Source organism: Saccopteryx leptura, chromosome 6 (assembly GCF_036850995.1).
Source record: "Saccopteryx leptura isolate mSacLep1 chromosome 6, mSacLep1_pri_phased_curated, whole genome shotgun sequence".
NCBI lineage: Eukaryota > Metazoa > Chordata > Mammalia > Chiroptera > Emballonuridae > Saccopteryx > Saccopteryx leptura.
In genome coordinates this window covers 39693644-39716684 of record NC_089508.1, presented here as the reverse complement: position 1 = coordinate 39716684, position 23041 = coordinate 39693644, and the positions used below count along the sequence as shown (strand labels likewise).

General features: G+C 37.4%; 1 protein-coding gene across 1 annotated transcript in view; it reads left to right on the top strand.

Annotated features, from left to right (window-relative positions):
* Nucleotides 1-23041, top strand: part of MNAT1 (MNAT1 component of CDK activating kinase) — a 231124-nt gene that overhangs the window by 99472 nt on the left and 108611 nt on the right. Inside the window, exons 5-6 of the mRNA XM_066388454.1 lie at nucleotides 6101-6241; nucleotides 11998-12123. Coding sequence (XP_066244551.1) covers nucleotides 6101-6241; nucleotides 11998-12123 — 267 coding nt within the window. The remainder of the gene's footprint in view (nucleotides 1-6100; nucleotides 6242-11997; nucleotides 12124-23041) is intronic.

Genomic DNA, 23041 nt, shown 5'->3' with positions numbered 1-23041 from the left:
AGAAATGATGACATTGGATCATTTACAACAATATGGATGGACCTTGATAACATTATACTGAGTGAAATAAGTAAATCAGAAAAAACTAGGAACTATATGATTCCATACATAGGTGGGACATAAAAATTAGACTCAGAGACATGGACAAGAGTGTGGTGGGTATGGGGTGGGGGGGAGGAGAGGGAGGGGGTTGGGGGAGGGGAGGGGCACAAAGAAAACCAGTTAGAAGGTGACGGAAGACAATTGGACTTTGGGTGATGGGAATGCAGCATAATCAAATGTCAAAATAACCTAGAGATGTTTTCTGTGAATGTATGTACCCTGATTTATCAATGTCATCCCATTAAAATTAATAAAAAAATTAAAAAATTTTTAAAAAGTATTAATAGGCATGTAAGCATAATTACAATATAAAATATTACAAATGTTTTTATTATGCATTTATCATATTATAGTGTATTGTTGTAATGAATAAAATGTTTCTTTTATATAAGGCATTGTTTTTTTCAACTTATTTTTGTCCTCCTTTTCATTATATAAAAGTTGGTCACCTTACTTAAACAGGAATGGAGAAGTAGGGATGAATTAAAGACTATTTTGAATTTAGAATAGCCCTTTCTGATGGATATGAGTGGGAGGTGAATTCAAGGGCAGTGGATGGGTAAGGTAGCACTATTAGGATGACCTTTTGCCTTCAACTTACTTCCATTTTCCCAGGCTAATACCATCTTCATTGTCTCCCATCCCCCATCTTTGATTTTTAGTGATGGTTTTTTCCCATTTATTCAATCAGCTAGCTAGCCTCCAATATTTATTGAGGTCTACTATGTACAAAATACTCATATATTCTATTTCAGTGAGGAATTGAAGCTGTCAATTCCTCATTGCCAAAGCTGATAAACTATTGGTCTGGGTCTTATTTGGCCAGTAGGCAGTGTTTGTTGCAGTACCCCCCCCCCCCCTTTTAAAAAATATGAGATCAGGGTATTTACTTCCCTCCTTCCTGGGTTGCCTCTGGCCGCCTGTATCCCTTATCAGAAATTTTAATTCTCTCGGATCTACTTTCTGTACCTGATGTCTTTCCAGGTAACTGCTCTGTTCCCTGGGCCCTTCAGGCCGAGGGGTTATTATAGCTTTGCTCTTACTGCAACAGTTTCTCTATTTTAAAAAGTTTGTCATGAGTTTATTGGGGTGGTATTGGTTAATAAAATTATACAGGTTTCATATGCACAATTCTGTAATATATCATCTGTATATTGCACTATGTATTCATTCCAAGTAGTCTCCCACAGGCTTCTCCCTGGATTTTGAAACTCTTCCTTAACTTTTGTGGAGCCAATTCCTCCTTGTCCTACTGTTCTCACCTTTCTCTTTTATCCTCTTCATAGACTTCTCTTTCCTTCTTGTCTCTTACCCAGAAGTTCCTCTTAGTTCTTCTCTTTATGATTACCACTTTATGCTGATTACTCTCATGTTTCTGGAGCCCTGTATTTTTCTCCTGAGCTCCTAGAACAGGGGTCCCCAAACTACGGCCTGTGGGCCGCATGCGGCCCCCCTGAGGCCATTTATCCGGCTTTCACCACACTTCTGGAAGGGGCACCTCTTTCATTGGTGGTCAGTGACAAATATGGAACCGGACATTGACCATCTCATTAGCCAAAAGCAGGCCTATAGCTCCCATTGAAATACTGGTCAGTTTGTTGATTTAAATTTATTTGTTCTTTATTTTAAATATTGTATTCCCATTTTGTTTTTTTATTTTAAAATAAGATATGTGCAGTGTGCATAGGGATTTGTTCATAGTTTTTTTTATAGTCCGGCCCTCCAATGTACTGAGGGACAGTGAACTGGCCCCCTGTGTAAAAAGTTTGGGGACCCCTGTCCTAGAATTATGTAATATGCTCATATATCTAGAAATGGTTAATAGACATTTCTTTCTGTATGTATAATAAGCACTTGTAGTTCAACATTCCAGCACTGAACATTTTAATCTTTATGGTCACTTATTTCTCCTGTATGTCTTTTTTTATCCAGTTGTTCAAGGCATATCTGCTCAGAGTTGATGTACTGTTAGTGGTCTGTGTTTACCATTTTCAAACCTGGTTCCTCTTCGGATTTAATTATCATTGCCTTATTTAGGGTCCTCTCAACCTCTCACCTGGGTTGTTGAAATATTTTCTTCTTTTTTTTTTAAGTGAGAGGAGGGGAAATAGGGAGACAGACTCCCGCATGTACTTTGACCAGGACTCACCCAGCAACTCCTGTCTACGGTCCATACTCAAATCAATAGAGCTATTATTAGTGCCTCAGGCTGAAGTGCCAGTACCAACCAAGCTATCTTTAGTGCCTGGGGCCAATGCTCGAACCAATGGAGCCACTGGCTGTGGGAGGGGAAAAGGGAGAGAAGAGGGAGGGGGAGAGAAGCAGATGGTCGCTTCTCTTGTGTGCCCTGACCCAGTAATTGAACCTGGGATGTCCATATGCTGGCTGATGCTCTATCCAGTGAGCCAACCGGCTAGGGCCTGAAATATATATATTTTTAACTAGTCTTTCTGTCTTCAGTCTTGAACTCCATTGATCTGTGTCTGTCTGTAGTAATTTTTCTAAACTTGTTCAAATTTCCTTAATTCTCTCCTTTGCCTTATTATGGCATCAATTCTCTTAGTATGGTATGGTAAACCTTTCGTGTTCTGCTCTCTGCTTGCCTTTCCAGCTTTATCTAGAGCTTTTCTCACCCTCACACTTCATGACTTGGCCATACCAAGCATTCCATCTTGATTCATGTCTTTGCACCCTTGTTTTTTCTGTCTAAATGGCCATTCCACTCTAATGAGGGTAAATACCTACTGTTTGAAGTCTTAGCTCATCCTAGTATATTAGTTTCCTGGGGCTGCTGTAACAAATTCCGCAAACTGTTGTTTATAGCAACAGGAATTTTTTCTCTCACAGTTCTGGAGACTAGAAGTCTGGAATCAAATTATCTTGAGGGCCATGGTCTCTCTGAAACCTCTAGGAAAGCATACTTTTTTTTGCCTCTTCTAGCTTCTGGTGATTGCCAGCAGTCTTTGGCATCACTCAGATCTTTGCCTCTGTCTTCACATGGCCTTTTTTCTGTGTGTCTGTGCAAAGACCCTATTTCCAAAGATCACTTGCAGGAACCAGGGGTTGAGACTTCAGAGTTTGAGAACCCTAATGCACTGTTGTTGGGAATGTAGACAGGTGCAACCACTATGGAAAACAGTGTGTAGGTTCCTCAAAAACTAAAAATGGAACTGCCATATGACCCAGCAATTCTACTTCTGGGAATATATCCAAAGAATATATGCATCCCTGTGATCATTGTAGTGTTATTTACAGTAACCAAGATATGGTAGCAACCCAAGGACTCATCAGTAGATAAGTAGCCAAAAATGCTGTGGTATATATACACAATGGAATACTACTTGGCCATAAAAAGAATGAAATCTTATCTTTTGCGATGGCATGTGTGGACCTAGAAGGTATTATGCTAAGTGAAATAAGTCAGACAGAGAAAGACAAATACCAAATAGTTTCACTTGCATGTGGAAACTAAAGAACAAAATAAACAAACAAGAAATGATTATTTCAGTGGGAGGAATTGGCAGGGGGAGTTCTCAGCTTTATGCTTGGGAAAAATTATGATGATGAGTCTCAAAGTAGTTGAAATTTAATGCAGGAGTCTTTAATAAGGATTCTTCTCTTCTTAAGTTTGCTAGGCATCTTTGAACTCTCTGATCTATGCAGGGGGATGAACCTGGGATGCTTCTGGAATTCCCAGCAAACTGCTACTGGAGTCATTCTTGTTCTAATCACTTACAGCATCATTTCTAACCTATTCCTAAAGGTGCTCTCTGTGACTTTTTGATCTATTAAACATTTTTGATCACTCTAAAAGGCCATTTGGAAAGCAAGAGAGGAAGGTGTACAAATGGCCCAGGAGAGAGGCCACAAACCTTTCACAAGAAGTCCCACAAGTTGAAAATTGCACCTAGTCTTTTGAAATGCTTGTTCAGGCAGGACTTGGTGACTGAGTGAGGTATTTAAAGAAGGTGGCTTGATTTCCCATTGTGAGGTGCTCTGAAAAAAACAAAGACATTTTAAGGTGAAGAAAAAGAAAGACTTCAATGTATATCTGGGGGGGACACATTCAACCCACAACACTCTGTATGAAGAAAAAGACTTCAATGTATATTTGGGAGGGATACATTCAACCCACAACACTCTATATGAAATCTTTCCTGACTCTACTTGTCCTCCATCATCACAAAGAGAATTTGCCACTCTACGAATTGTTCCCCTGCAACACCGTGTATACTTCTCTAATACTTGTCCTATTTAATTGCTTATATATCACTGCTTTATTGTGAAACTCATCTCTTTCTGCTTATGGGCCTCCAGATCTAGTTGTTCACTTTTCCAGAAGGTGTACCTTAGCCTCTAACCCTAACTTTTCATGTTTATTCTTATGAATCCTTCTAGATCAAGTTTGAATTCTGTTCTTCACTGGGGGCCTGAGTTAGGGTAGCAACCTATGCACTAGAGGAGGAAAAGTTTGTAAAATTATAGGGAGAGATCCTAATAGAACATAATGACTGATATAATTTAGGAGGAATAAGCAGGATGGGGAGAGGTAGTAAATAAAGATAACTTTGAGGTTTTAGCTTGACTTGACTGAGATATAGGTATGCACTTAGCAGAAATAACAAATATAGAAGGATGCGCAGCTTTGGGAGACCAGATACAAAACTCAATTTTGGATATACTGAGTTTGAATTATAAGTGATACATCTTTTTCCATGAGAACTTTGTTTTCTTGGGGGAGTTTTATCTTGAAATTTAAAAATCAAATAGAGTTAAAAATATTTACATAAAAATATACTTTTTTTCTGAGGTCTGTTATATTATGTTAGTTATCCCCAAACCTATTGTGCCTATATTTGCCTCAGGTGCCATGAATTGTCAGTGTTCTATTGAAATAAAACAAAAGACACTGCAACATTTTCAAGAGTAAGAGTCAAGGTTTTAAAATAAAACCATTCAGATTTTACTGTATTTTTTATTCATAAGACTTATAGAGCAAAGACTTGGTATAATACTACATTTAAATATGAGAGAGTTTGAATACATTTCAGAGCCTGGAAGTATTTAATATTTCTGAAAAACTTCATAAAAAGGGAATGAGTAGACCTGTAGTTAATTCTCTGTACAAATTAGCTTTGAATTCAGAATTTTTCAGTCCATTCAGAGGACTCTTAAAAATTTACATGCCTATGTTAGAAAATAAATTTATTTTTAAAAATTACCTTAACTAATGCTTTTTGGAACTCTAGCATCATAAAGACTTATTTTAGCATGGGAAAAAGAAGCTAAGTGCTGTGACAAGTTTTCATTGTTGCTATTAAATAATCCAGTCTTTTAGATGGAGTATTTCAATCAATAGTTCTGTACGGAGATTGTCGGTTTGTTGTGTTTTTGATTTTTAGTTTTCCTTGTTAAGTCCCCTGAAATGAATGACTTGAAACTGTCTGTAATTATTATAAATAAATTAACCCATTATTAAGCACAGTTCCTGCAGTTCTGCAACTAGGCTCAATATACTTTGTTTATTTTAGGTGTTTGTTTTGTGCTAGATGCCATTCTCTTTCATTTATTTATTTATTTATTTAATTTTTATTTATTCATTTTATAGAGGAGAGAAAGTGAGAGTGAGAGAGAGAGAGAGAGAGAGAGAGAGAGAGAGAGAGAGAAAGGGAGGAGGAGCAGTAAGCATCAACTCCCACATGTGCCTTGACCAGGCAAGCCCAGGGTTTTGAACCGGCGACCTCAGCGTTCCAGGTCAACGCTTTATCCACTGCGCCACCACAGGTCAGGCTAGATGCCATTCTTTTTAATAGCACCATGAATTTAAGTGCAATAGCAAAATGAATTTTATTTCCTTCAAAGTGGAATTGCTACACTGAAAAACAATAAGTGACTAATATGTTTTATGCTTCCAGTAAAGAAAAGATCAGAATGTGGTATAGGATTGATGTTGGTTAGTAAATTTATTCCATACCATATATAAATGTTTCTATTTTAGACTCGGGAACAGGAGGAATTGGAAGAAGCTTTAGAGGTAGAGCGACAGGAAAATGAACAAAGAAGACTGTTTATACAAAAAGAAGAACAACTGCAGCAGATTCTAAAAAGGAAGAATAAGCAGGCTTTCTTAGATGAACTGGTATGTATTAATGCTAATTGCGATACAAAAGTCTTAGTCTTCAGGGTTTGCCCTTCTTATGTATTATGCTGAGTAATGGCATTTAAATGACATTTCTACAGTTTGTGCTGGTGTAGTCAATGTCTATTCCTTTGTTTTAAAAAAAAAATTTGTCAATACCCATTTTATTTTTAGAAGTAAGAGTAATATAACTGACACAATTCAGTTTACTGTTAATATACATGTTTCTAACCTTACCGACTAGAACACATTGTTTTTAGAGCATTTTCCCCTGATTAATAGTGGATTTCTAATAATTGGCTCATTTTCAATTGTTTTGTTTCCATGCTGAAGTTTATAGTAACTCTGGTTACTCTGTGAGGACCATATTTTACATTTTTGCGTGAAAATGAATTAAAAGAAATTGTGGTGTTTTTGTAAGTTATTGGTGTTTCCAGTATTAGCTTCTTAAGTAGTTGACATTGTTTGATAACAGCAATAATAACAACAACTAAAGTTTATGGAGTGTTTCAGAGATTTCGTATATTATTTGTTGCTTATAACCCAGTGTGATATTGATGAACTCACAACTAGAAAATCATCCTCTCCAGGAAGGTCTTTTGTATTCTTCCCTTTTGCTTTCCACATAATTAATTTTCATGGGTGTTTAAACATTTAACTCCTCAGTTTAGTTGATGTACAGTTTGTTATTCTATGATCAGGTAATTGTGTAAATGTATATTGTTCTATTGTGCTTGCCCAAAAGCTTTTAAGCCAGCTTTTAATCAAGAATAAAAGGAGAAAAGCAAGATTATTTAGATTAGAGATAGATGAGAAAGTAAAGGAAAAGTAAGGGTAAGGGCATTAAGGGTGCTTAGACAGAAAATGCTTTTCATAAATCTTATGGTACTTTATTTTATTTTATTTTTTTTTACAGAGAGAGTCAGAGAGAGGGATAGATAGGGACAGACAGGCAGGAACAGAGAGAGAGACGAGAAACATCAATCATCAGTTTTTTCGTTGCGACACCTTAGTTGTTCATTGATTGCTTTCTCATATGTGCCTTGACTGCGGGCCTTCAGGAGACCGAGTAACCGCTTGCTGGAGCCAGCGACCTTGGGTCCAAGCTGGTGAGCTTTGCTCAAATCAGATGAGCCAGCGCTCAAGCTGGCGACATTGGGGTCTCGAACCTGGGTCCCTCCGCATCCCAGTCCAACGCTCTATCCACTGCACCACCGCCTCGTCAGGCGGTACTCTGAGTGGAATGTAAATTGATTTTAAAAGTAAGGACAATGGCATGTAAAGTAGAATATGGTATCATTAGCAACTTCCATTAATTTTTCCTGAAACATTTAACATGTGAAATGGCACGTTGTGTTTCACAGTTTTTGTGGACATATATTTTGTGAGAACTTAGATTTTAGTAAGTTAATTTGTAAATATTGATGTTGTAATTATTTATTGAAAGGTTCTTTTCCCTCATTTATGCAAAGAGGAATGCACTTGTCTTTGGTAATGCTTCTATGCTGTAATTTTTTTTTATTTTTTATTTTTCTGAAGCTGGAAATGGGGAGAGACAGTCAGACAGACTCCCGCATGCGCCCGACCGGGATCCACCCGGCTCGCCCACCAGGGGCGACGCTCTGCCCACCAGGGGGCGATGCTCTGCCCATCCTGGGCGTCGCTCTGCCGGATCAGAGCCACTCTAGCGCCTGGGGCAGAGGCCAAGGAGCCATCCCCAGCGCCCGGGCGGGGATGGCTCCAATGGAGCCTTGGCTCCATCTTTGCTCCAATGGAGCCTTGGCTGCAGGAGGGGAAGAGAGAGACAGAGAGGAAGGAGGAGGGGGGGTGGAGAAGCAAATGGGCGCTTCTCCTATGTGCCCTGGCCGGGAATCGAACCCGGTTCCCCCGCATGCCAGGTCGACGCTCTACTGCTGAGCCAACCGGCCAGGGCCTATGCTGTCATTTAAATTAATTATAAATACAGAACTTAGATATAAGATGAAAATACATTTTTTAACATTTTAAAAATATGTCATCTAATATACAGAGATCTTAGATTTTATTTTGGCGTTAGCTAGCTTTGCATAGCAAATTATACTTGCATATTCTTTTTGTCTTCAACATACTAAGTTTTGCTGCCTCACTGAGTTGCTGTTGGCATGGAGCTCCTTTTATTCCACGGGGCATGAAACAATATGTGAAACTGGCAGTGTTGTACATTGTGTATAATCTGGAGTTAATATTGGTTTTTGTGAGACCACCCCCCACTTCCTGTTTTCTTCACCTGCAAGTCATTACTGCACATACTTTCTTCACTGTTTAGATCATGTAACATGGTGGTTAAATAATCCTTAGCAATTTACTGTATTCATTAGAACAATTAATTACAACATATTGGTTTAGAATACCAATGAAGTTTGAATTTCTGGTTTCCATTTTAAAATTGATTTGTAAAGATTCTTTGTTACTTTAATTTTTGAATATTTATTAAATTTTTTTGTTAAAATATTAACATTTAGTCCTTATTGACTAATTGAAAGAATTTATTTCTTTTTATCCTCATGAAACCTTATTAAGTAAAAGAATACATTGTATTTCTTTTTAAATATATATTAATGAGTTACATTTTATAAAAAATATAGCATTGACATTTGTAAATATGTCTAGAAGCTTAAATTTTAGGATTATTCTCTGGATCTAATTTACTTATTAGAATTTTTCCTTCTTGTTTTGGGTTTGGTCCTTGTGCTAAAAGTCACATTTTAACCTTTTGCAAAGCATTGGCATTACATTACACTGTAGATGACAGGATTTTAATGTTTTGTTCTTAATGTTTATGGTTTAGTATTAACCATAATGTTGCCTAAAAAGCCCATTTATTTAATCCTAACTGTAAATTCAGGTTTTTTTGGTCTTTTTTGAACACTTTGGAAAAAGATTTTCAAGGCAGGTCATGAGTTAGTAAATCTTTTTATATTCCTGTTTGAAAATTCTCTTCAGTTTATGTCTGAAATTTTGTATGGGCTAATATTGCTGTCAAAAGCAGTAGCTGATTTTTATTAGAAATATTTTTTGCCAGATGGCTTGCTTAAAGTCAGTTAAAATAATCTTTTAAAAATGGTCATTATAAAGCTTTTAATGAGTATTACAGGCAGTCTTATTAAATTTTTTTTAAGTATTAAACAAGGTACCTTCAGGCAATTAATGTAGGTTAGGGAACCTTTTAAGGTAAAATGGTAAACTAAGAAGAATGAAATAATTTGAAGGACTGAATCTGCATTTTATGTATTCCCAAGAGGATGTATGTTTCCCATAGTTTATTTTACTCTATAGATTTCTTTTGTTGTTGTTAGAGCTCCTCTTGAATTCTAGTTCACATTCACGATTTTCAGTCTCCAGAGTTTTGAGTGCTAAAGTGGAGTAAAGCAGAGTTGAGGTAAATTGTATGCCGCAGTATCAGAATTAGTTTTAGATTCCTAGAAAGTTTATTCTTACTAAATTTCAGCTGTTTTACCAAGACACTTTTTAATAGTTAGGTCCTTTTTTGTGCAAGTGAAACGAGGCCAAAGTATTGATTAGCAGGTTTTTGAAGTGAGTACATTGTCTTGCTTTTACACAAGAACTTTTTAAGAGTCAATACCAGATATGTAAGAGCATTTGAATTCACTTATGATATACATTGGGAAGCAATGTTTTAACCTTTTAGCCAAGGAAACTAGTTTTTCTTCTGTTAGTTTTTTACATATGAAAAGATAGTAATAACTTTTAAAGAGATATTTTGGGTCACAATCTATTTTAAGTGTCCTATAATTTTACTTTTCTTTTCTTTTCTTTTTTTTTTCTTTCTTTTCCTGTATCTTTCTGAAGCTGGAAACGGGGAGAGACAGACAGACAGACTCCCGCATGCGCCCGACCGGGATCCACCCGGCACGCCCACCAGGGGGCGACACTCTGCCCACGAGGGGGTGTTGCTCTGCCCCTCTGGGGCGTCGCTCTGCCGCGACCAGAGACACTCTAGCGCTTGGGGCAGAGGCCAAGGAGCCATCCCCAGCGCCTGGGCCATCTTTGCTCCTGGGCTGCGGGAGGGGAAGAGAGAGACAGAGAGGAAGGAGGGGGGCGGGTGGAGAAGCAAATGGGCGCTTCTCCTATGTGCCCTGGCCGGGAATCGAACCCGTGTCCCCCGCCCGCCAGGCCGACGCTCTACCACTGAGCCAACCGGCCAGGGCCAATTTTACTTTTCTTTATAAAATTATTAATGAAAATCTAGAATAGCTGCAGGAATTCATTGCAGTGCTGTTACTAATGCTTTGTTGTAGAATGTGGAAAGTATTCAAGTATATTCTCATAGTATATTTCATTCCTTCTCCATTATTGCTAAAGCCAGGTCGCAAGGAGCTTGCTCTTTAATAAGGGTCTATTTTATAATAAAACGGGTTCTTCCTTTTACTTTTAAAAGATTTGATCTTCCTCATGTTGCTCTTGCAGAGCACTTCTATGCGTTACAAAGTCTTGAGGTAAAGATTTATTCTAGAACAATTCTGTTGAAATAAATTTGGCTTGTAACTTGAATTACTTCTGTACTAGAACCTTAAAACAATTCCTTTAACTATATTCATTAGTCATATTTGTGCCTAAACATATTATTAAAGTTGTTAGATTTAGAGAGGAAATTAGATTCTGCTATATGTTTACCTGTATATTATGAAATGTTAGACTATAGTTCTTTTTTTTTCAATATTAAATTATGGGTAGTTACTATTTTAAAAATTTGTAGGCCATTTGAAGAATACGTTTATTTTTATAAACAACCTTGATATAGGAGGTAGAAATGCATTTGTGCCCCTTTTTTATTGTTTACAAATATAGAAAGTAATGTGAGTGTGTGTGTGTGTGTGTGTGTGTGTGTGTGTGTGAGTGAGAGAGAGAGAGAGAGAGAGAGAGAGAGAGAGAGAGACCCTTTCCTTCATGGCTTCCCTCTGCATATGTTTCTGTGTTCTTACTCAGCTGACAACTCAGAAAGGAGAAAGTCTGGATGTCATTTAGTTTAAACTTTAGCTCCGCAGCACTTTAAACATGTAAGAGGATTTTATGTTAAACAGGATAAATAACAGCCTGCATATAAGAATTAGTTAGTAATTTGCTTGTGCTATTAATATGTGTGTGTACATATTTGTGTAAATAGTGGCTCTGATTTACTATCAACATAGATATTAAAGACGTTTACTATCATTTTGTTAATTAAAAAATTTAAACTTCATTTTTAAAAATTGCAAAAGAGAAAATACATTTACTTTTGGTTGTACTAACAATCGTTCCATTGTGCAAAACAGAACAAGGATCATTTCCAAACAGCCTCAGGTGAAATCTAATGGGAAACAATTTCAAACTGGTCTGAATTCACTGGTAAAAAGAATATGTCTTAGATAAACATCTGATCTAAGTTATGGTACTTTGTACTACTGTTTTTGTGATTAGCTTCTAATTTTTTTTATTTTAATAAATGTGGTTGGCATTGCTAGGTGAAATAGGACCCTATTATATTTTCTTTAATGTGGATTTTATAAAAATAATTTTTTGCAGGTTTTGATTTATGAGTGTAAAACAGCCTTTTCTTATTATGGAATGTTAAAATTTTTTGTAAAGTGTTCTCCATAAAGTGAATATTTACATTGACATCAAATGCTTATGGAAAGGCATAATTTAAAATAATAGACCTGTTGCTCTTTAAGTTTTTTCTTTTTAACTTTTATATTGCACATTAACTTTTCTTACAGGAGAGCTCTGATCTCCCTGTTGCTCTGCTTTTGGCTCAGCATAAAGATAGATCTACCCAATTGGAAATGCAGCTTGAGAAACCCAAACCTATCAAACCAGTGACATTTTCCACAGGCATCAAAATGGTAAGCCATGTTTTAATTGCTTGTTTGGAAGATATATTTCAAGGATTGCACTTTATGATTTTATATTGACTTCTGCAGAGAAACTGAAAGGTTTAGATGTTTAAATCCAATGTCTGATCTAGGCTAGGTGTCTAGAAATATGAATATGCAAAATATATGAGGAAAGGAAAAGCTAATAAATAATTTTCAAAGTATGCAACGCAATTTTGTTGTATATAATAATGATTTGTGTGTGTTTTCTAAGAAAACCTTAAAAGAAAATGCAGACTTCTGGTTTCTGGTATGGAACGTAAGAAGTTTGGAAGTTGCTACTACATCCTCACAAGTAAAGCCTGGAAATTGCCACTCCATCCTCACATTGAAAAAACAACTTTTCTTAGATCTACAAGTGAGGAGAGGTCACTTAAAGGTCATTGCCCTTAAAATTGGAGAGACCGTGCCCTGGCCAGGTAATTTAGTTGGTTGAAACGTCATCCCAATATGCCAAGGTTGTAGGTTTGATCCCCGGTCAGGGCACATACAAGAATCAACCATTGAGTGCACAGTTAAGTGGAACAACAAATCAGTGTTTCTCTTTTTCTCTCTCTCAAATCAATACATAAAATTTAAAAAATAAAAAATAAAAGAGAGACTGGCAGACAGTACACAGAATCACAGCTTACTAGCACAGCAGCCTTGTAAGGGAATCAGTGGTAGTGAAGGGAAACCGGAACTCTAATTGACAAATTGTGGAGGCTCAGTGTGGACAACTCTTGAAAGTTAAAAACTCCAGGGGGCACCAGATGTTGGAGGCCCCCTCACTTGTTTTTACCTCTTATGTCTACTGGGTTCTTTTAGTGGATATTGAGAGATGTTGAAGGGGGAAAGGAAGCATTTTGAAATATGCCCGAGTATTCTGTTTTTCTTCACAAGGCCTGCCCTCAGGAAAAACTGTTTCACTAGAACCTAACCTGCTGGAGTTTTATTAGAGCCTAACTGATGCAGGGGAAGGGAAATACCCAACTCTAGCTGCTCAGACCTTCCATGTGGGAAAAAGGAAACACGCAACTTCAGACCACTCTTGCCATCCTGCCCCACCTAAGAGGAGGAAGATGTGTGACGTTCACATGCAGAGCACAGGCCTTCTGAAAGACTGAGACCTAATTATATGAGTATAAAGTGCTCAGTCATGCCCCACACTGTACCACCACGTTGCTAAAGGCTTATTTACAGCAATTCTTTTTACCTAGTACATCATGCCTGGTATCAAGAAAAGATTATGGGACATACTAAAAGGGAGAAAACACAGTTGGAAGAGATAGAGCAAACATCAGAACCAGACTTAGATATGACGGGGATGTTGGAATTATCAGCCTGAGAATGCAAAACAACCATGATCAAGATGCTAAGCATACTAATAGATAAAGTAGAAAATATTCAGGAGCAGATGGGCAATATGAACAGATAGAGATTCTAAGAAAGAACCAAAATGTAATGCTAGAGAAAATAAAACACTTTAACAAAAATCAAGAATGCCTTTTTGGGCTTATTATTAGACTGGGCCCAGCTGAGGAAAGAACCTTTGAGGGAGGATATATCAATAAAATCCTCGAAAACTGAAAACCAAAGAGAAAAAGAGAAAAACAAAAAACCAAAAAATGAACCCAGGACAGACTATCCAAGGACTTTGGGACAACTACAAAAGGTATAACATATGTGTAATGGGGCTACCAGAAAAGGAAGAAAGGAAGGAACAGGAGGAATATTTGAAATAATAATGACTTGGGAACTTCCCCAAATTAACATTAGATACCACACCAGAGATCCAGGAAGCTCAGAGCACGTACAGTAGGATAAATGCCAAATGCATATCAGTTTAAGTTACAGAAAGTTGAAGACAGGGAGAAAGTCCCGAAGAAGCAGAAGGAGAGGAAGCACCATACCTGAAGAGGAACAAAGTAAAAATTGTACCTGGCTTCTCTTCAGAAACCACGTACGCAAGAGGAGAGGAGAGTGACATATTTAAGGTGTTGAGAGAAAAAAGCTGTGAACCTAGAATAGTGTACCCTGCAAAATTATCCTTTAAAAGTGAAGGAGAAATAAAGATTGTTAGACAAAATCGAGGGAATGTTTTTGCCAGTATACCTTTCTTTTTTTTTTTTTTGCATTTTTCTGAAGCTGGAAACAGGGAGAGACAGTCAGACAGACTCCCGCATGTGCCCCACCAGGATCCACCCGGCACGCCCACCAGGGGTGACGCTCTGCCCACCAGGGGGCAATGCTCTGCCCATCCTGGGCGTCGCCATGTTACGACCAGAGCCACTCTAGCGCCTGGGGCAGAGGCCACAGAGCCATCCCCAGCGCCCGGGCCATCTCTGCTCCAATGGAGCCTTGGCTGCGGGAGGGGAAGAGAGAGACAGAGAGGAAGGCGTGGCGGAGGGGTGGAGAAGCAAATGGGCGCTTCTCCTGTGTGCCCTGGCCGGGAATCGAACCCGGGTCCTCCGCACGCTAGGCCGACGCTCTACCGCTGAGCCAACCGGCCAGGGCGCCAGTAGACCTTTCTTACAAGAAACATTAAAAGAAGTTCTTTAGAGACAAGGAAAGTGATGTAGGTCAGAAACAGATCTATATAAAGGAAGAGCATCAGGGAAGAAATAAGTTAAAATAAAAACATTTTTTTTTTAAATTGTTCTAACAGATAACAGTTTGTTTAAGATAATAGCAACACTGTATTTGGCTATGTTTGCTTATGTAAGTTTGAATATATATATATATATATGCTTATATACACACATACATGCTTATCTAAAAGTGGAATGAATGATAATACAAGGGATGGGAGAAAGCAGTCAGAATTATTTGATTTATGGGTATGTGGGTATAAAATATGATTAGTTTTAAGCTTACAAATGTAGGAAGTATTAACACATCTTCAAATACAAAGAAAAACACTAGTAATTAAGGAGCTATCAAAGCTTTTGAATTAGGAGGCCAGATAATATAGCGGGAAGAAAATGGGCATAAAAAGACTCAGCTATAATTGTATTAAACTTCAGCTTCACCATTTACTAGATATATTTCTACGGCTAAGATTTTACTTTATTCTTTCTAAGCATATTTCCTCATTGGTAAAGTTGAGATATGTTTCACTTTTTATGATTATTTTGAGGATTACACACACACACACACACACACACACACACACAATGTATAATTAGGTAATACATATTTTTAGAATTTTTGAATTTGAGGGCATTTTATAATAAATTTGGCATTTTGATAAATTTGTGGAATTTAAATCTGTAGAATTGCTGTGACCATGGTGTTTTGTTTTGTTTTAAAGTTTTTAAAATTTATTCTTAAATTCACATACAGCAAAGGTCATTCCCGGGATGTACAGGGCCTTGACAAATGCAGTTGTGTATCTGCCATACAGTCATAATATAGAGCAGTTCCATCACTCCTCAGAATTCCCTGGGCTACCACTTCATAATCAGCCCTGCACATCCTCCACGCCCCCCAGCAGCTGACGATCTATACTTTTAGGTCTAGCTATGCTAGTTTAACAACACACATTTGAGACCGTTCATGTTGTTGCATGTATTTACACTTGTTCCTTTTTGTTGAGTAATGTACCATTGTATGGCTTACCAGTTTCTTTATCCATTCATCAGTTGAAGGACATTTGGATCGTTTCCTTTTTTTTGCGTGATTATGAATAAAGCTTCTGTAAACATTTGCATACAATTGTGTGTGTACTTAAGTTTTCATTTCTCTTGGGTAAATATTAAGAATGAGATTGGTGATTTCTATGGTAAGGGTATGTTTAGCTTTGTAAGAAACTGCCAAACTGTTTTTCAAAGTGGCTGTACCAATTTGCACTCCCCTCAGCATTGTCTGAGTGTTTCAGTTGCTCTGCATCCTTGGTGAAACTCAGCATTATGAGTTTTAAAAATACTTTAGGCATTCTAACAAGGTGATAGTGGCATCTCAGATCATTTGCACTTCCCTGATGACTAATAATGTTGAACATTTTTTTAATGAGCTTATTTGCCATCAGTATTTCATTTGACCTAGCATTTAACTTAATACATTAGATCTCTTACTAGAAAGCGTTGTGACTATTATTTTCTTCCTTCTTCTTTTCCTCTCTCTCTTACAACCTTTTGTTTTGTGAAATGTAATGTATATACATACAGAACTGCACAGAACCAAATCACACAGCTCAGTGAGTTATCAAATGCATATCTGTGTAACCATCAGTCAGGTGAAAGAAAAGAAGTATTGTCAGTGCTCTGGAAACCCTCTTCTTGACCTCTCTTACCTGGGCAGCACCCGATTCCTTTTCCCAAAAGTAGTCATTCTTTTTTTTTATAGCAGTTTTTTTCTGAGTCTTATAAATAACATTAACATCTAAGCATATATGTCTTAAACTGGTTAGTGTTTGCTTGTTCATGTTATATTTGTGAGATTCATCCATATTTTTGCATATGGCTATATTTTTTTAAATTTTCATCGCTAGTTAATGTTCCATTGCAGGAATATAGACTTGACCCTTGAACAACAGGGGTTTGAACTGCACAGATCCACTTATATGTGGATTTATTTCGATAGATGCCTGTAATGTGTTTTTATTTAAGTGTTTATTTTATTGATTTTAGAGAGAGGGGATGGGAGGGAGTGAGAGACAGGAACAGCAATATGTTCCTGTATGTGCCCTGATGGGGGATCAAACCGCAACCTTTGTGCTTTGGGACAATGCTCTAACCACCTGAGCTATCCAGCCAGGGCTGTCTGTTGTGTTTTTTTTTGTTTTTGTTTTTTTTTAATATTTTATTGATTTTTAGAGAGAGAGAGAGAGAGAGAGAGAGAGAGAGAGAAGGGGGAGGAGCAGGAAGCATCAACTCCCATATGTGCCTTGACCAGGCAAGTGCAGGGTTTCGAACCGACAACCTTAGTGTTCCAGGTCGACGTTTTATCCCACTGCGCCACCACAGGTCAGGCGTCTGTTGTGTTTTTGATCCATGGTTGGGAGTCTGTGGATGCGGAGGGCTGACTATGTGCGTTGAGCTATGCCATTTTATTTAGGAGACTGAGCATCTGTGGATTTTGGTGTCTGGAGGGTGAGGTGTGTCCTGGGTTCAGTACTCCATGTAGGATTTCTTTGAGTTTTTGGTATTACAAATTATGCTAACATTTTAATATATGTTTCTTGATGCATATATACATAATTTTTTTTGGCTAACTATCTAAGAGTAGAGTTACTAGATCATAGGGAATATGTAAGTTCACATTAGGAGATACTGCCAAATTGTTTTCCACAGTGGTTTTTACTAATTGTATGTTTACAAGCAGTGTTCTTGTTATTCCATGCTTTTGTCAAGATTTGTGATTTTCTCTCCTTTACAGTTGAACTATTCTGTTGGACATTTAATAATGTTCTATGATTTTAATCTGCAATACATTTCACCTTGGCCGGATGGCTTGGTTGGTTGGAGTGTTGTCCTGGAGTGTGGAGGTTACCGGTTCGATTCCCCAGTCAGGGCACATATAGGAGCAGCTTGATGTGTCTGTCTCTCTTAAAAAAATGATTGAGTAAAACAATTTGCATTTCACATCACTGATCACTAATGAGGTTGAGCATGGGCTATCTTATTTTTGTGAAATATATGTTCAACACTCTTTCTCTTATGTAGAAGTTCATTACATATTCTGGATTTAAGCCTTTTATTAGTCATATGTGTTTTAAATGATTTTTGTCACACTGTGGCTTCTTTTTTCTACTCTCTTATGGGTGTCTTGATTATTTTATTTTTCTATTATCTGTCGAGTTGATTGGCTTACTTATTTTTTGGTATGGTGTGAGGTATGTGATCCACTTTAATGCATGTTGAGATTTATATAATATGTGATAGAATACTAATTATTATTTATTATTATGACAAAATTCAGCATTAGGTTCAGGGCAAATTTCAGGTGAAATATCGAATGACAAAGTTTTTATATAGATTTATTAATATTTATTGAATATGGAGATTGATATAAAATAGATGAAAATCTAAATGCTGTTCAAAGAATCAGTTTTTTATTTTACTGATTTTCTATTGTTTTTCTGTTTTTTATTCCACATATATTTGCTCTTATTTCCTTTATTCTCCTTAATTGTAGAATCTTAGATGATTGATTTGAGGTCTTTCTGATACTTTATTATTGACATTTAAAAGCATAAATGTTTTGACCATTTTTTGCATCTAACACATTTTGACATGTTGTCTTGATAGTTTGAGTCCTTTGGATATAGTTACTAAGACAAGTTTAAATGTGCAGTAAATGTATTAGGGAAAATACCTGTGAGAGAAAATGGGGAGGCAGCTATAGCAGGCCAAGAGCATCATCAGACTGTGATGTAACTTGATCCCGGATTAAGAAAGAATTTAGGTTGGATAGAAGTGTTGCATGCTACCATGTATTTCTGAGGATTTGGCAAGGCATGTGGGGAATCCTTGTGGCAAAGTTTTCTAGGAGAAAAGTCTTGCTTCTCCTAGGTATGAAATTGCCCTGGTATTCCTGCCTCACTCAGACTTTGGCTAGAAGCAGCCTGTGGAAATCATGGACAGGGTGCACATGTGAAGATGGATTTGGGAGTGCAGCAGCTGGGGATTTGGTCCATTTACTTATGCAGTGGGAGAGCTGAGTGGTACATTCAGGTGGCCATCACAGTAGTGTTTTCATTTTCATTTAGTTCAAATTATTGTGTAATTTTATTTTTGATTTTTTTGCTTGACCCTTGGGTTATTCAAACATGTGTTGTGCCTGACCAGGCGCAGTGGATAAAGTGTTGAACTGGGATGCGGAGGACCCAGTTTCGAAACCCTGAGCTCACCAGCTTGAGGGCGGGCTCATCTGGTTTGAGCAAAGCTCACCAGTTTTAGCCCAAGGTCGCTGGCTCAAGCAAGGGGTCATTCGGTCTGCTGTGCCCTCCCCCCTCCAGTCAAGGCACATATGAGAATCAATCAATAAATAACTAAGGTGCCACAACGAAGAATTGGTGCTTCTCATCTCTCTCCCTTTCTGTCTGTCTGTCCCTCTATTCTTATCTGTCCCTCTCTCTGTCTCTGACACACACACACACACACACACACACACACACACATACACAATGTGTTGTTTAATTTTAAAATATTTTCAGATTTTCTAAGTACCTTTTGCTACTAGTTGATTACTAGTTGAAGTCTATTATAGTGAGAGAACATACTTTTTATGGTTTCAAACATCTTTGATGTATTGAGATTTTTTCTCTGTCTTGATGTTTTTGTGAACTTGGAAAGAATTTGTAGTGTGCTTTTGTGCAGAATGTTCTGTTATTGATATTGTTAAGTCTTCTGTTTCCTTATTGATTTCATTTTTTATTTCGGTTACTGAGAAGGCAGCATTGAAATCAGTATAATTGTGGATTATAAAGTCAATTTTGTGCATATCTTTTCAAGCTCTGTTTTTAGTTGCATAGATGTATAGGTTTGTTACATACTTTTGATCCTTTGACATCTTTATTATTATGAAATATATCTCTTTATTCCTAGTAATACTCTTTGTTCTAACTACTACTTTTTCATATGTTAACATAAGCCACTCGAACTTTCTTTGGTTAGTGTTTTGATGGTATGAGTTGCTTTCTTAAAGAGCATACATACTCGGCCCTGGCCGGTTGGCTCAGTGGTAGAGCATCGGCCTGGCGTGCAGGAGTCCTGGGTTTGATTCCTGGCCAGGGCACACAGGAGAAGCGCCCATCTGCTTCTCCACCCCTCCCCCTCTCCTTCCTCTCTGTCTCTCTCTTCCCCTCCCACAGCTGAGGCTCCATTGGAGCAAAGATGGCCCGGGCGCTGGGGATGGCTCCTTGGCCTCTGCCCCAGGCGCTCGAGTGGCTCTGGTCGCAACAGAGCGACGCCCTGGAGGGGCAGAGCATCGCCCCCTGGTGGGCGTGCCGGGTGGATCCCGGTCGGGCACATGCAGGAGTCTGTCTGACTGTCTCTCCCCGTTTCCAGCTTCAGAAAAAGACAAAAAAAAAAAAAAAAAAAAAACATACATACTCTTGGATCTTGCCTTTTCATTAAATCGGACAATCTCCCTTTATCGTTTTAAGGCAGTTATTTATATGGTTGGATTTAAATTTACCTTCATCAAATTTGGAAAAATATTTCTTCATATATTTTCCTATTGTTTACTCCCCTTTTTCCTCTGTGGTTTTAATTACCTGTAAGTTATACTGCTTGATATTGTCACACAGTTCATCAGTGCTTTGTTTGTTATTTTAAGTTATTTTTTTGTGTGCTTTGAGTAGCTAAGGTTGATGTGCCTTTAAGTTCACTAATCTTTGCTGAGCTCTAATCTGCTGTTTATCTAACTTGTTATATTTTTCATTTTATGTAGTATGTATTTTAAATCTCTACATGTTCCATTTGGACCTTTTTTACATCTTCCATTTCTCTTATCATTTTCATGGTTTTTCTCTTTCTTGACCATACGGAGTGTATTTATAATAGCTGTTTTGACCTCTTTGTCTGCTAATTTTATCATCTTTGCCATTTGTGTCTGCTTCTATTATTGATTTGTTTCCTCCTGGTGTAGGGCATATATATTTCTGCCTTGTTTTTGAATACCTGGTAATATGTGGTATTTCATTAAATATTTTCAGACTTTGGGAACAGTTGAGTCACCAATAATCTGTTAGATCATTTCAAAGATTGCTTTTAAGCATTGTTGAGCGTACAAGAACAGACTTTAATGCTGTGCTAATTTAGCCCTACTTTCAAGGTGATATCCTTTTGAGGACTGTACCTGATGACCCATGGATTGAGAGGCCTTCTACCTTGTTAATTGCAAATATGAATTATTCTGGTCCTATGTGAACTTTGGGAATTGCTTGACCTATTGGTTTCCAGGTTATTTACTTGGCCTTGAGTAGTTCACACTTTCTCACGTGCAGATCCTTATCCAAACAAAAGTTAAGGACAGAACTCTAGCATCTCTAGAATAGAAGTTATAACTTGGAGCCAAGTCTCACCTACCACCTGTTATTGTAACTAAAGATTTATTGGAACATAGCCATACTAATTCATTTGTGTATTGTCTTTGTCTGCTTTTGTGTTTCAATAGCAGACTTGAGTATTTATGACAGATCATATAGCCTGCAAAGCCTAAAATATTTATCTGCCCTTCAAAGAAAATGTTTGCTGACCCTTGCTTTAGGGTTTTTTCTGTGCAGCATTTTCTTCTCTGGTAATTTCCCTGCAAACTATAGATACTCTGACAGCCCAGGCTTTGTTTGGGACCCCCGTCCATGTATCATTGCCTGAAATTGGCCTCTTTGGTGCAGTGTGTTAGGACAATATAAAGCTAACCGTATTTGCTTCCCTTCCCTTAGAGAGCACAGGCCTGTATTGACTGATAATTTAGTTTCTGAAAACCATTGGTTCTTTTATTTTTTTTTCAGATTATTAGATATTTAATGTGGGAAATGGTTTATCTAGTTCTTTTTTTCTTTGGAGAAAAAAATCTTTGATATAATTCAACATTTCTTTGTAACAAAATATTTTAGTAAGTTAAAAACAGAACAGCACTTCCTGAGCATTTTAAGTGAGAGGATGGGAGATAGTGAGACAGACTTCCCTATGTGCCCCGACCAGGATCGACCCGGCCACCCCCATCTGTCCATCTGCGGCCGCTGGCAACTGAGCTATTTTTAGTGCCTGAGGTGGATGGATGCTCAAGGGAGCCATCCTCAGTGCCCAGGGCAAGTGTGCTCTAATCAATTGAACCATGGCTGTGGGAGGAGTTGGGGAGAGAAAAAGAGAGAGAGAGAAGAGGGAGTGAGGGAGAGCAGATGGATATCTCTCCTGTGTGCCCTACAAGGAATCAAACTTGGGACTTCCACATGTTGGGTCGATGCTCTACCACTGAACCAACTGGCCAGGGCCTGTGTCCCATAGATTTTGAGTTGTATTATCATTTACATTCATTTCAATTTATTTTGATCCTTCCTTATCTCATTGTTAACCCATTCATTGTTTACTAACATGTTATTTAGCCTTCATGTCTTTGTGCATTTTGCATGTGTTTGATTTTGGTTTCATACCATTGTGGTCTGAGATAATGCTTGAGACTTGTTATTGAGACTTGTTTTGTGTTCTAACATGTTTATCCTGAAAATGTTCCACGTGTACTTAAAAAGAATCTATATTCTGCCTCTGTGGTGAAATGCTCTGAAGATATCAATTAAATCCATCTAATCTAGTGTGTCATTTAAGGCCACTGTTTCCTTGCTGAATTCTCTATCTGGAAGATCTATTGATATATCCGTGAGATGTTGAAATTGCCTACTATGGCTGTATTACTGTTGATCTCTTTCTTTATGTCCTTTAAGGTTTGCTTTGTTTATTTAGGTACTCCTATGTTGAATGCATAAATGTTTACAAGGGTTATATTCTCTGTTGGAATGATCCCTTTAGTATTATGTAATGTCCTTTCTTGTCTCTTGTTATGGCCTTTGTTTTGAAGTCTTATTTTATTTGATATATACATACATACATACATACATACATATATATATATATATATTACTATCCCAGCTTTTTTTCCTTTTCATTTGCACGAAATATCTTTTTACTTTTAGTCTGAATATATTTTTTGTTCTGAGTTGGGTCTCTTATAAACAGTATATATGTCTTCTATATGTATGAATACATATATATATAGGTCTTGTTTTCTTATTCAGCCACCCCATGTCTTTTGATTGGAGCATTTAAACTATTTACACTTAAAGTGATTATTGATAGGTGTTTATTTTCATTTTATTCTTTTTTTTAAAATTGTTTTTAATTTTTTTATTTTATTATTATTTTTTACAGAGACAGAGAGAATCAGAGAGAGGGATAGATAGGGA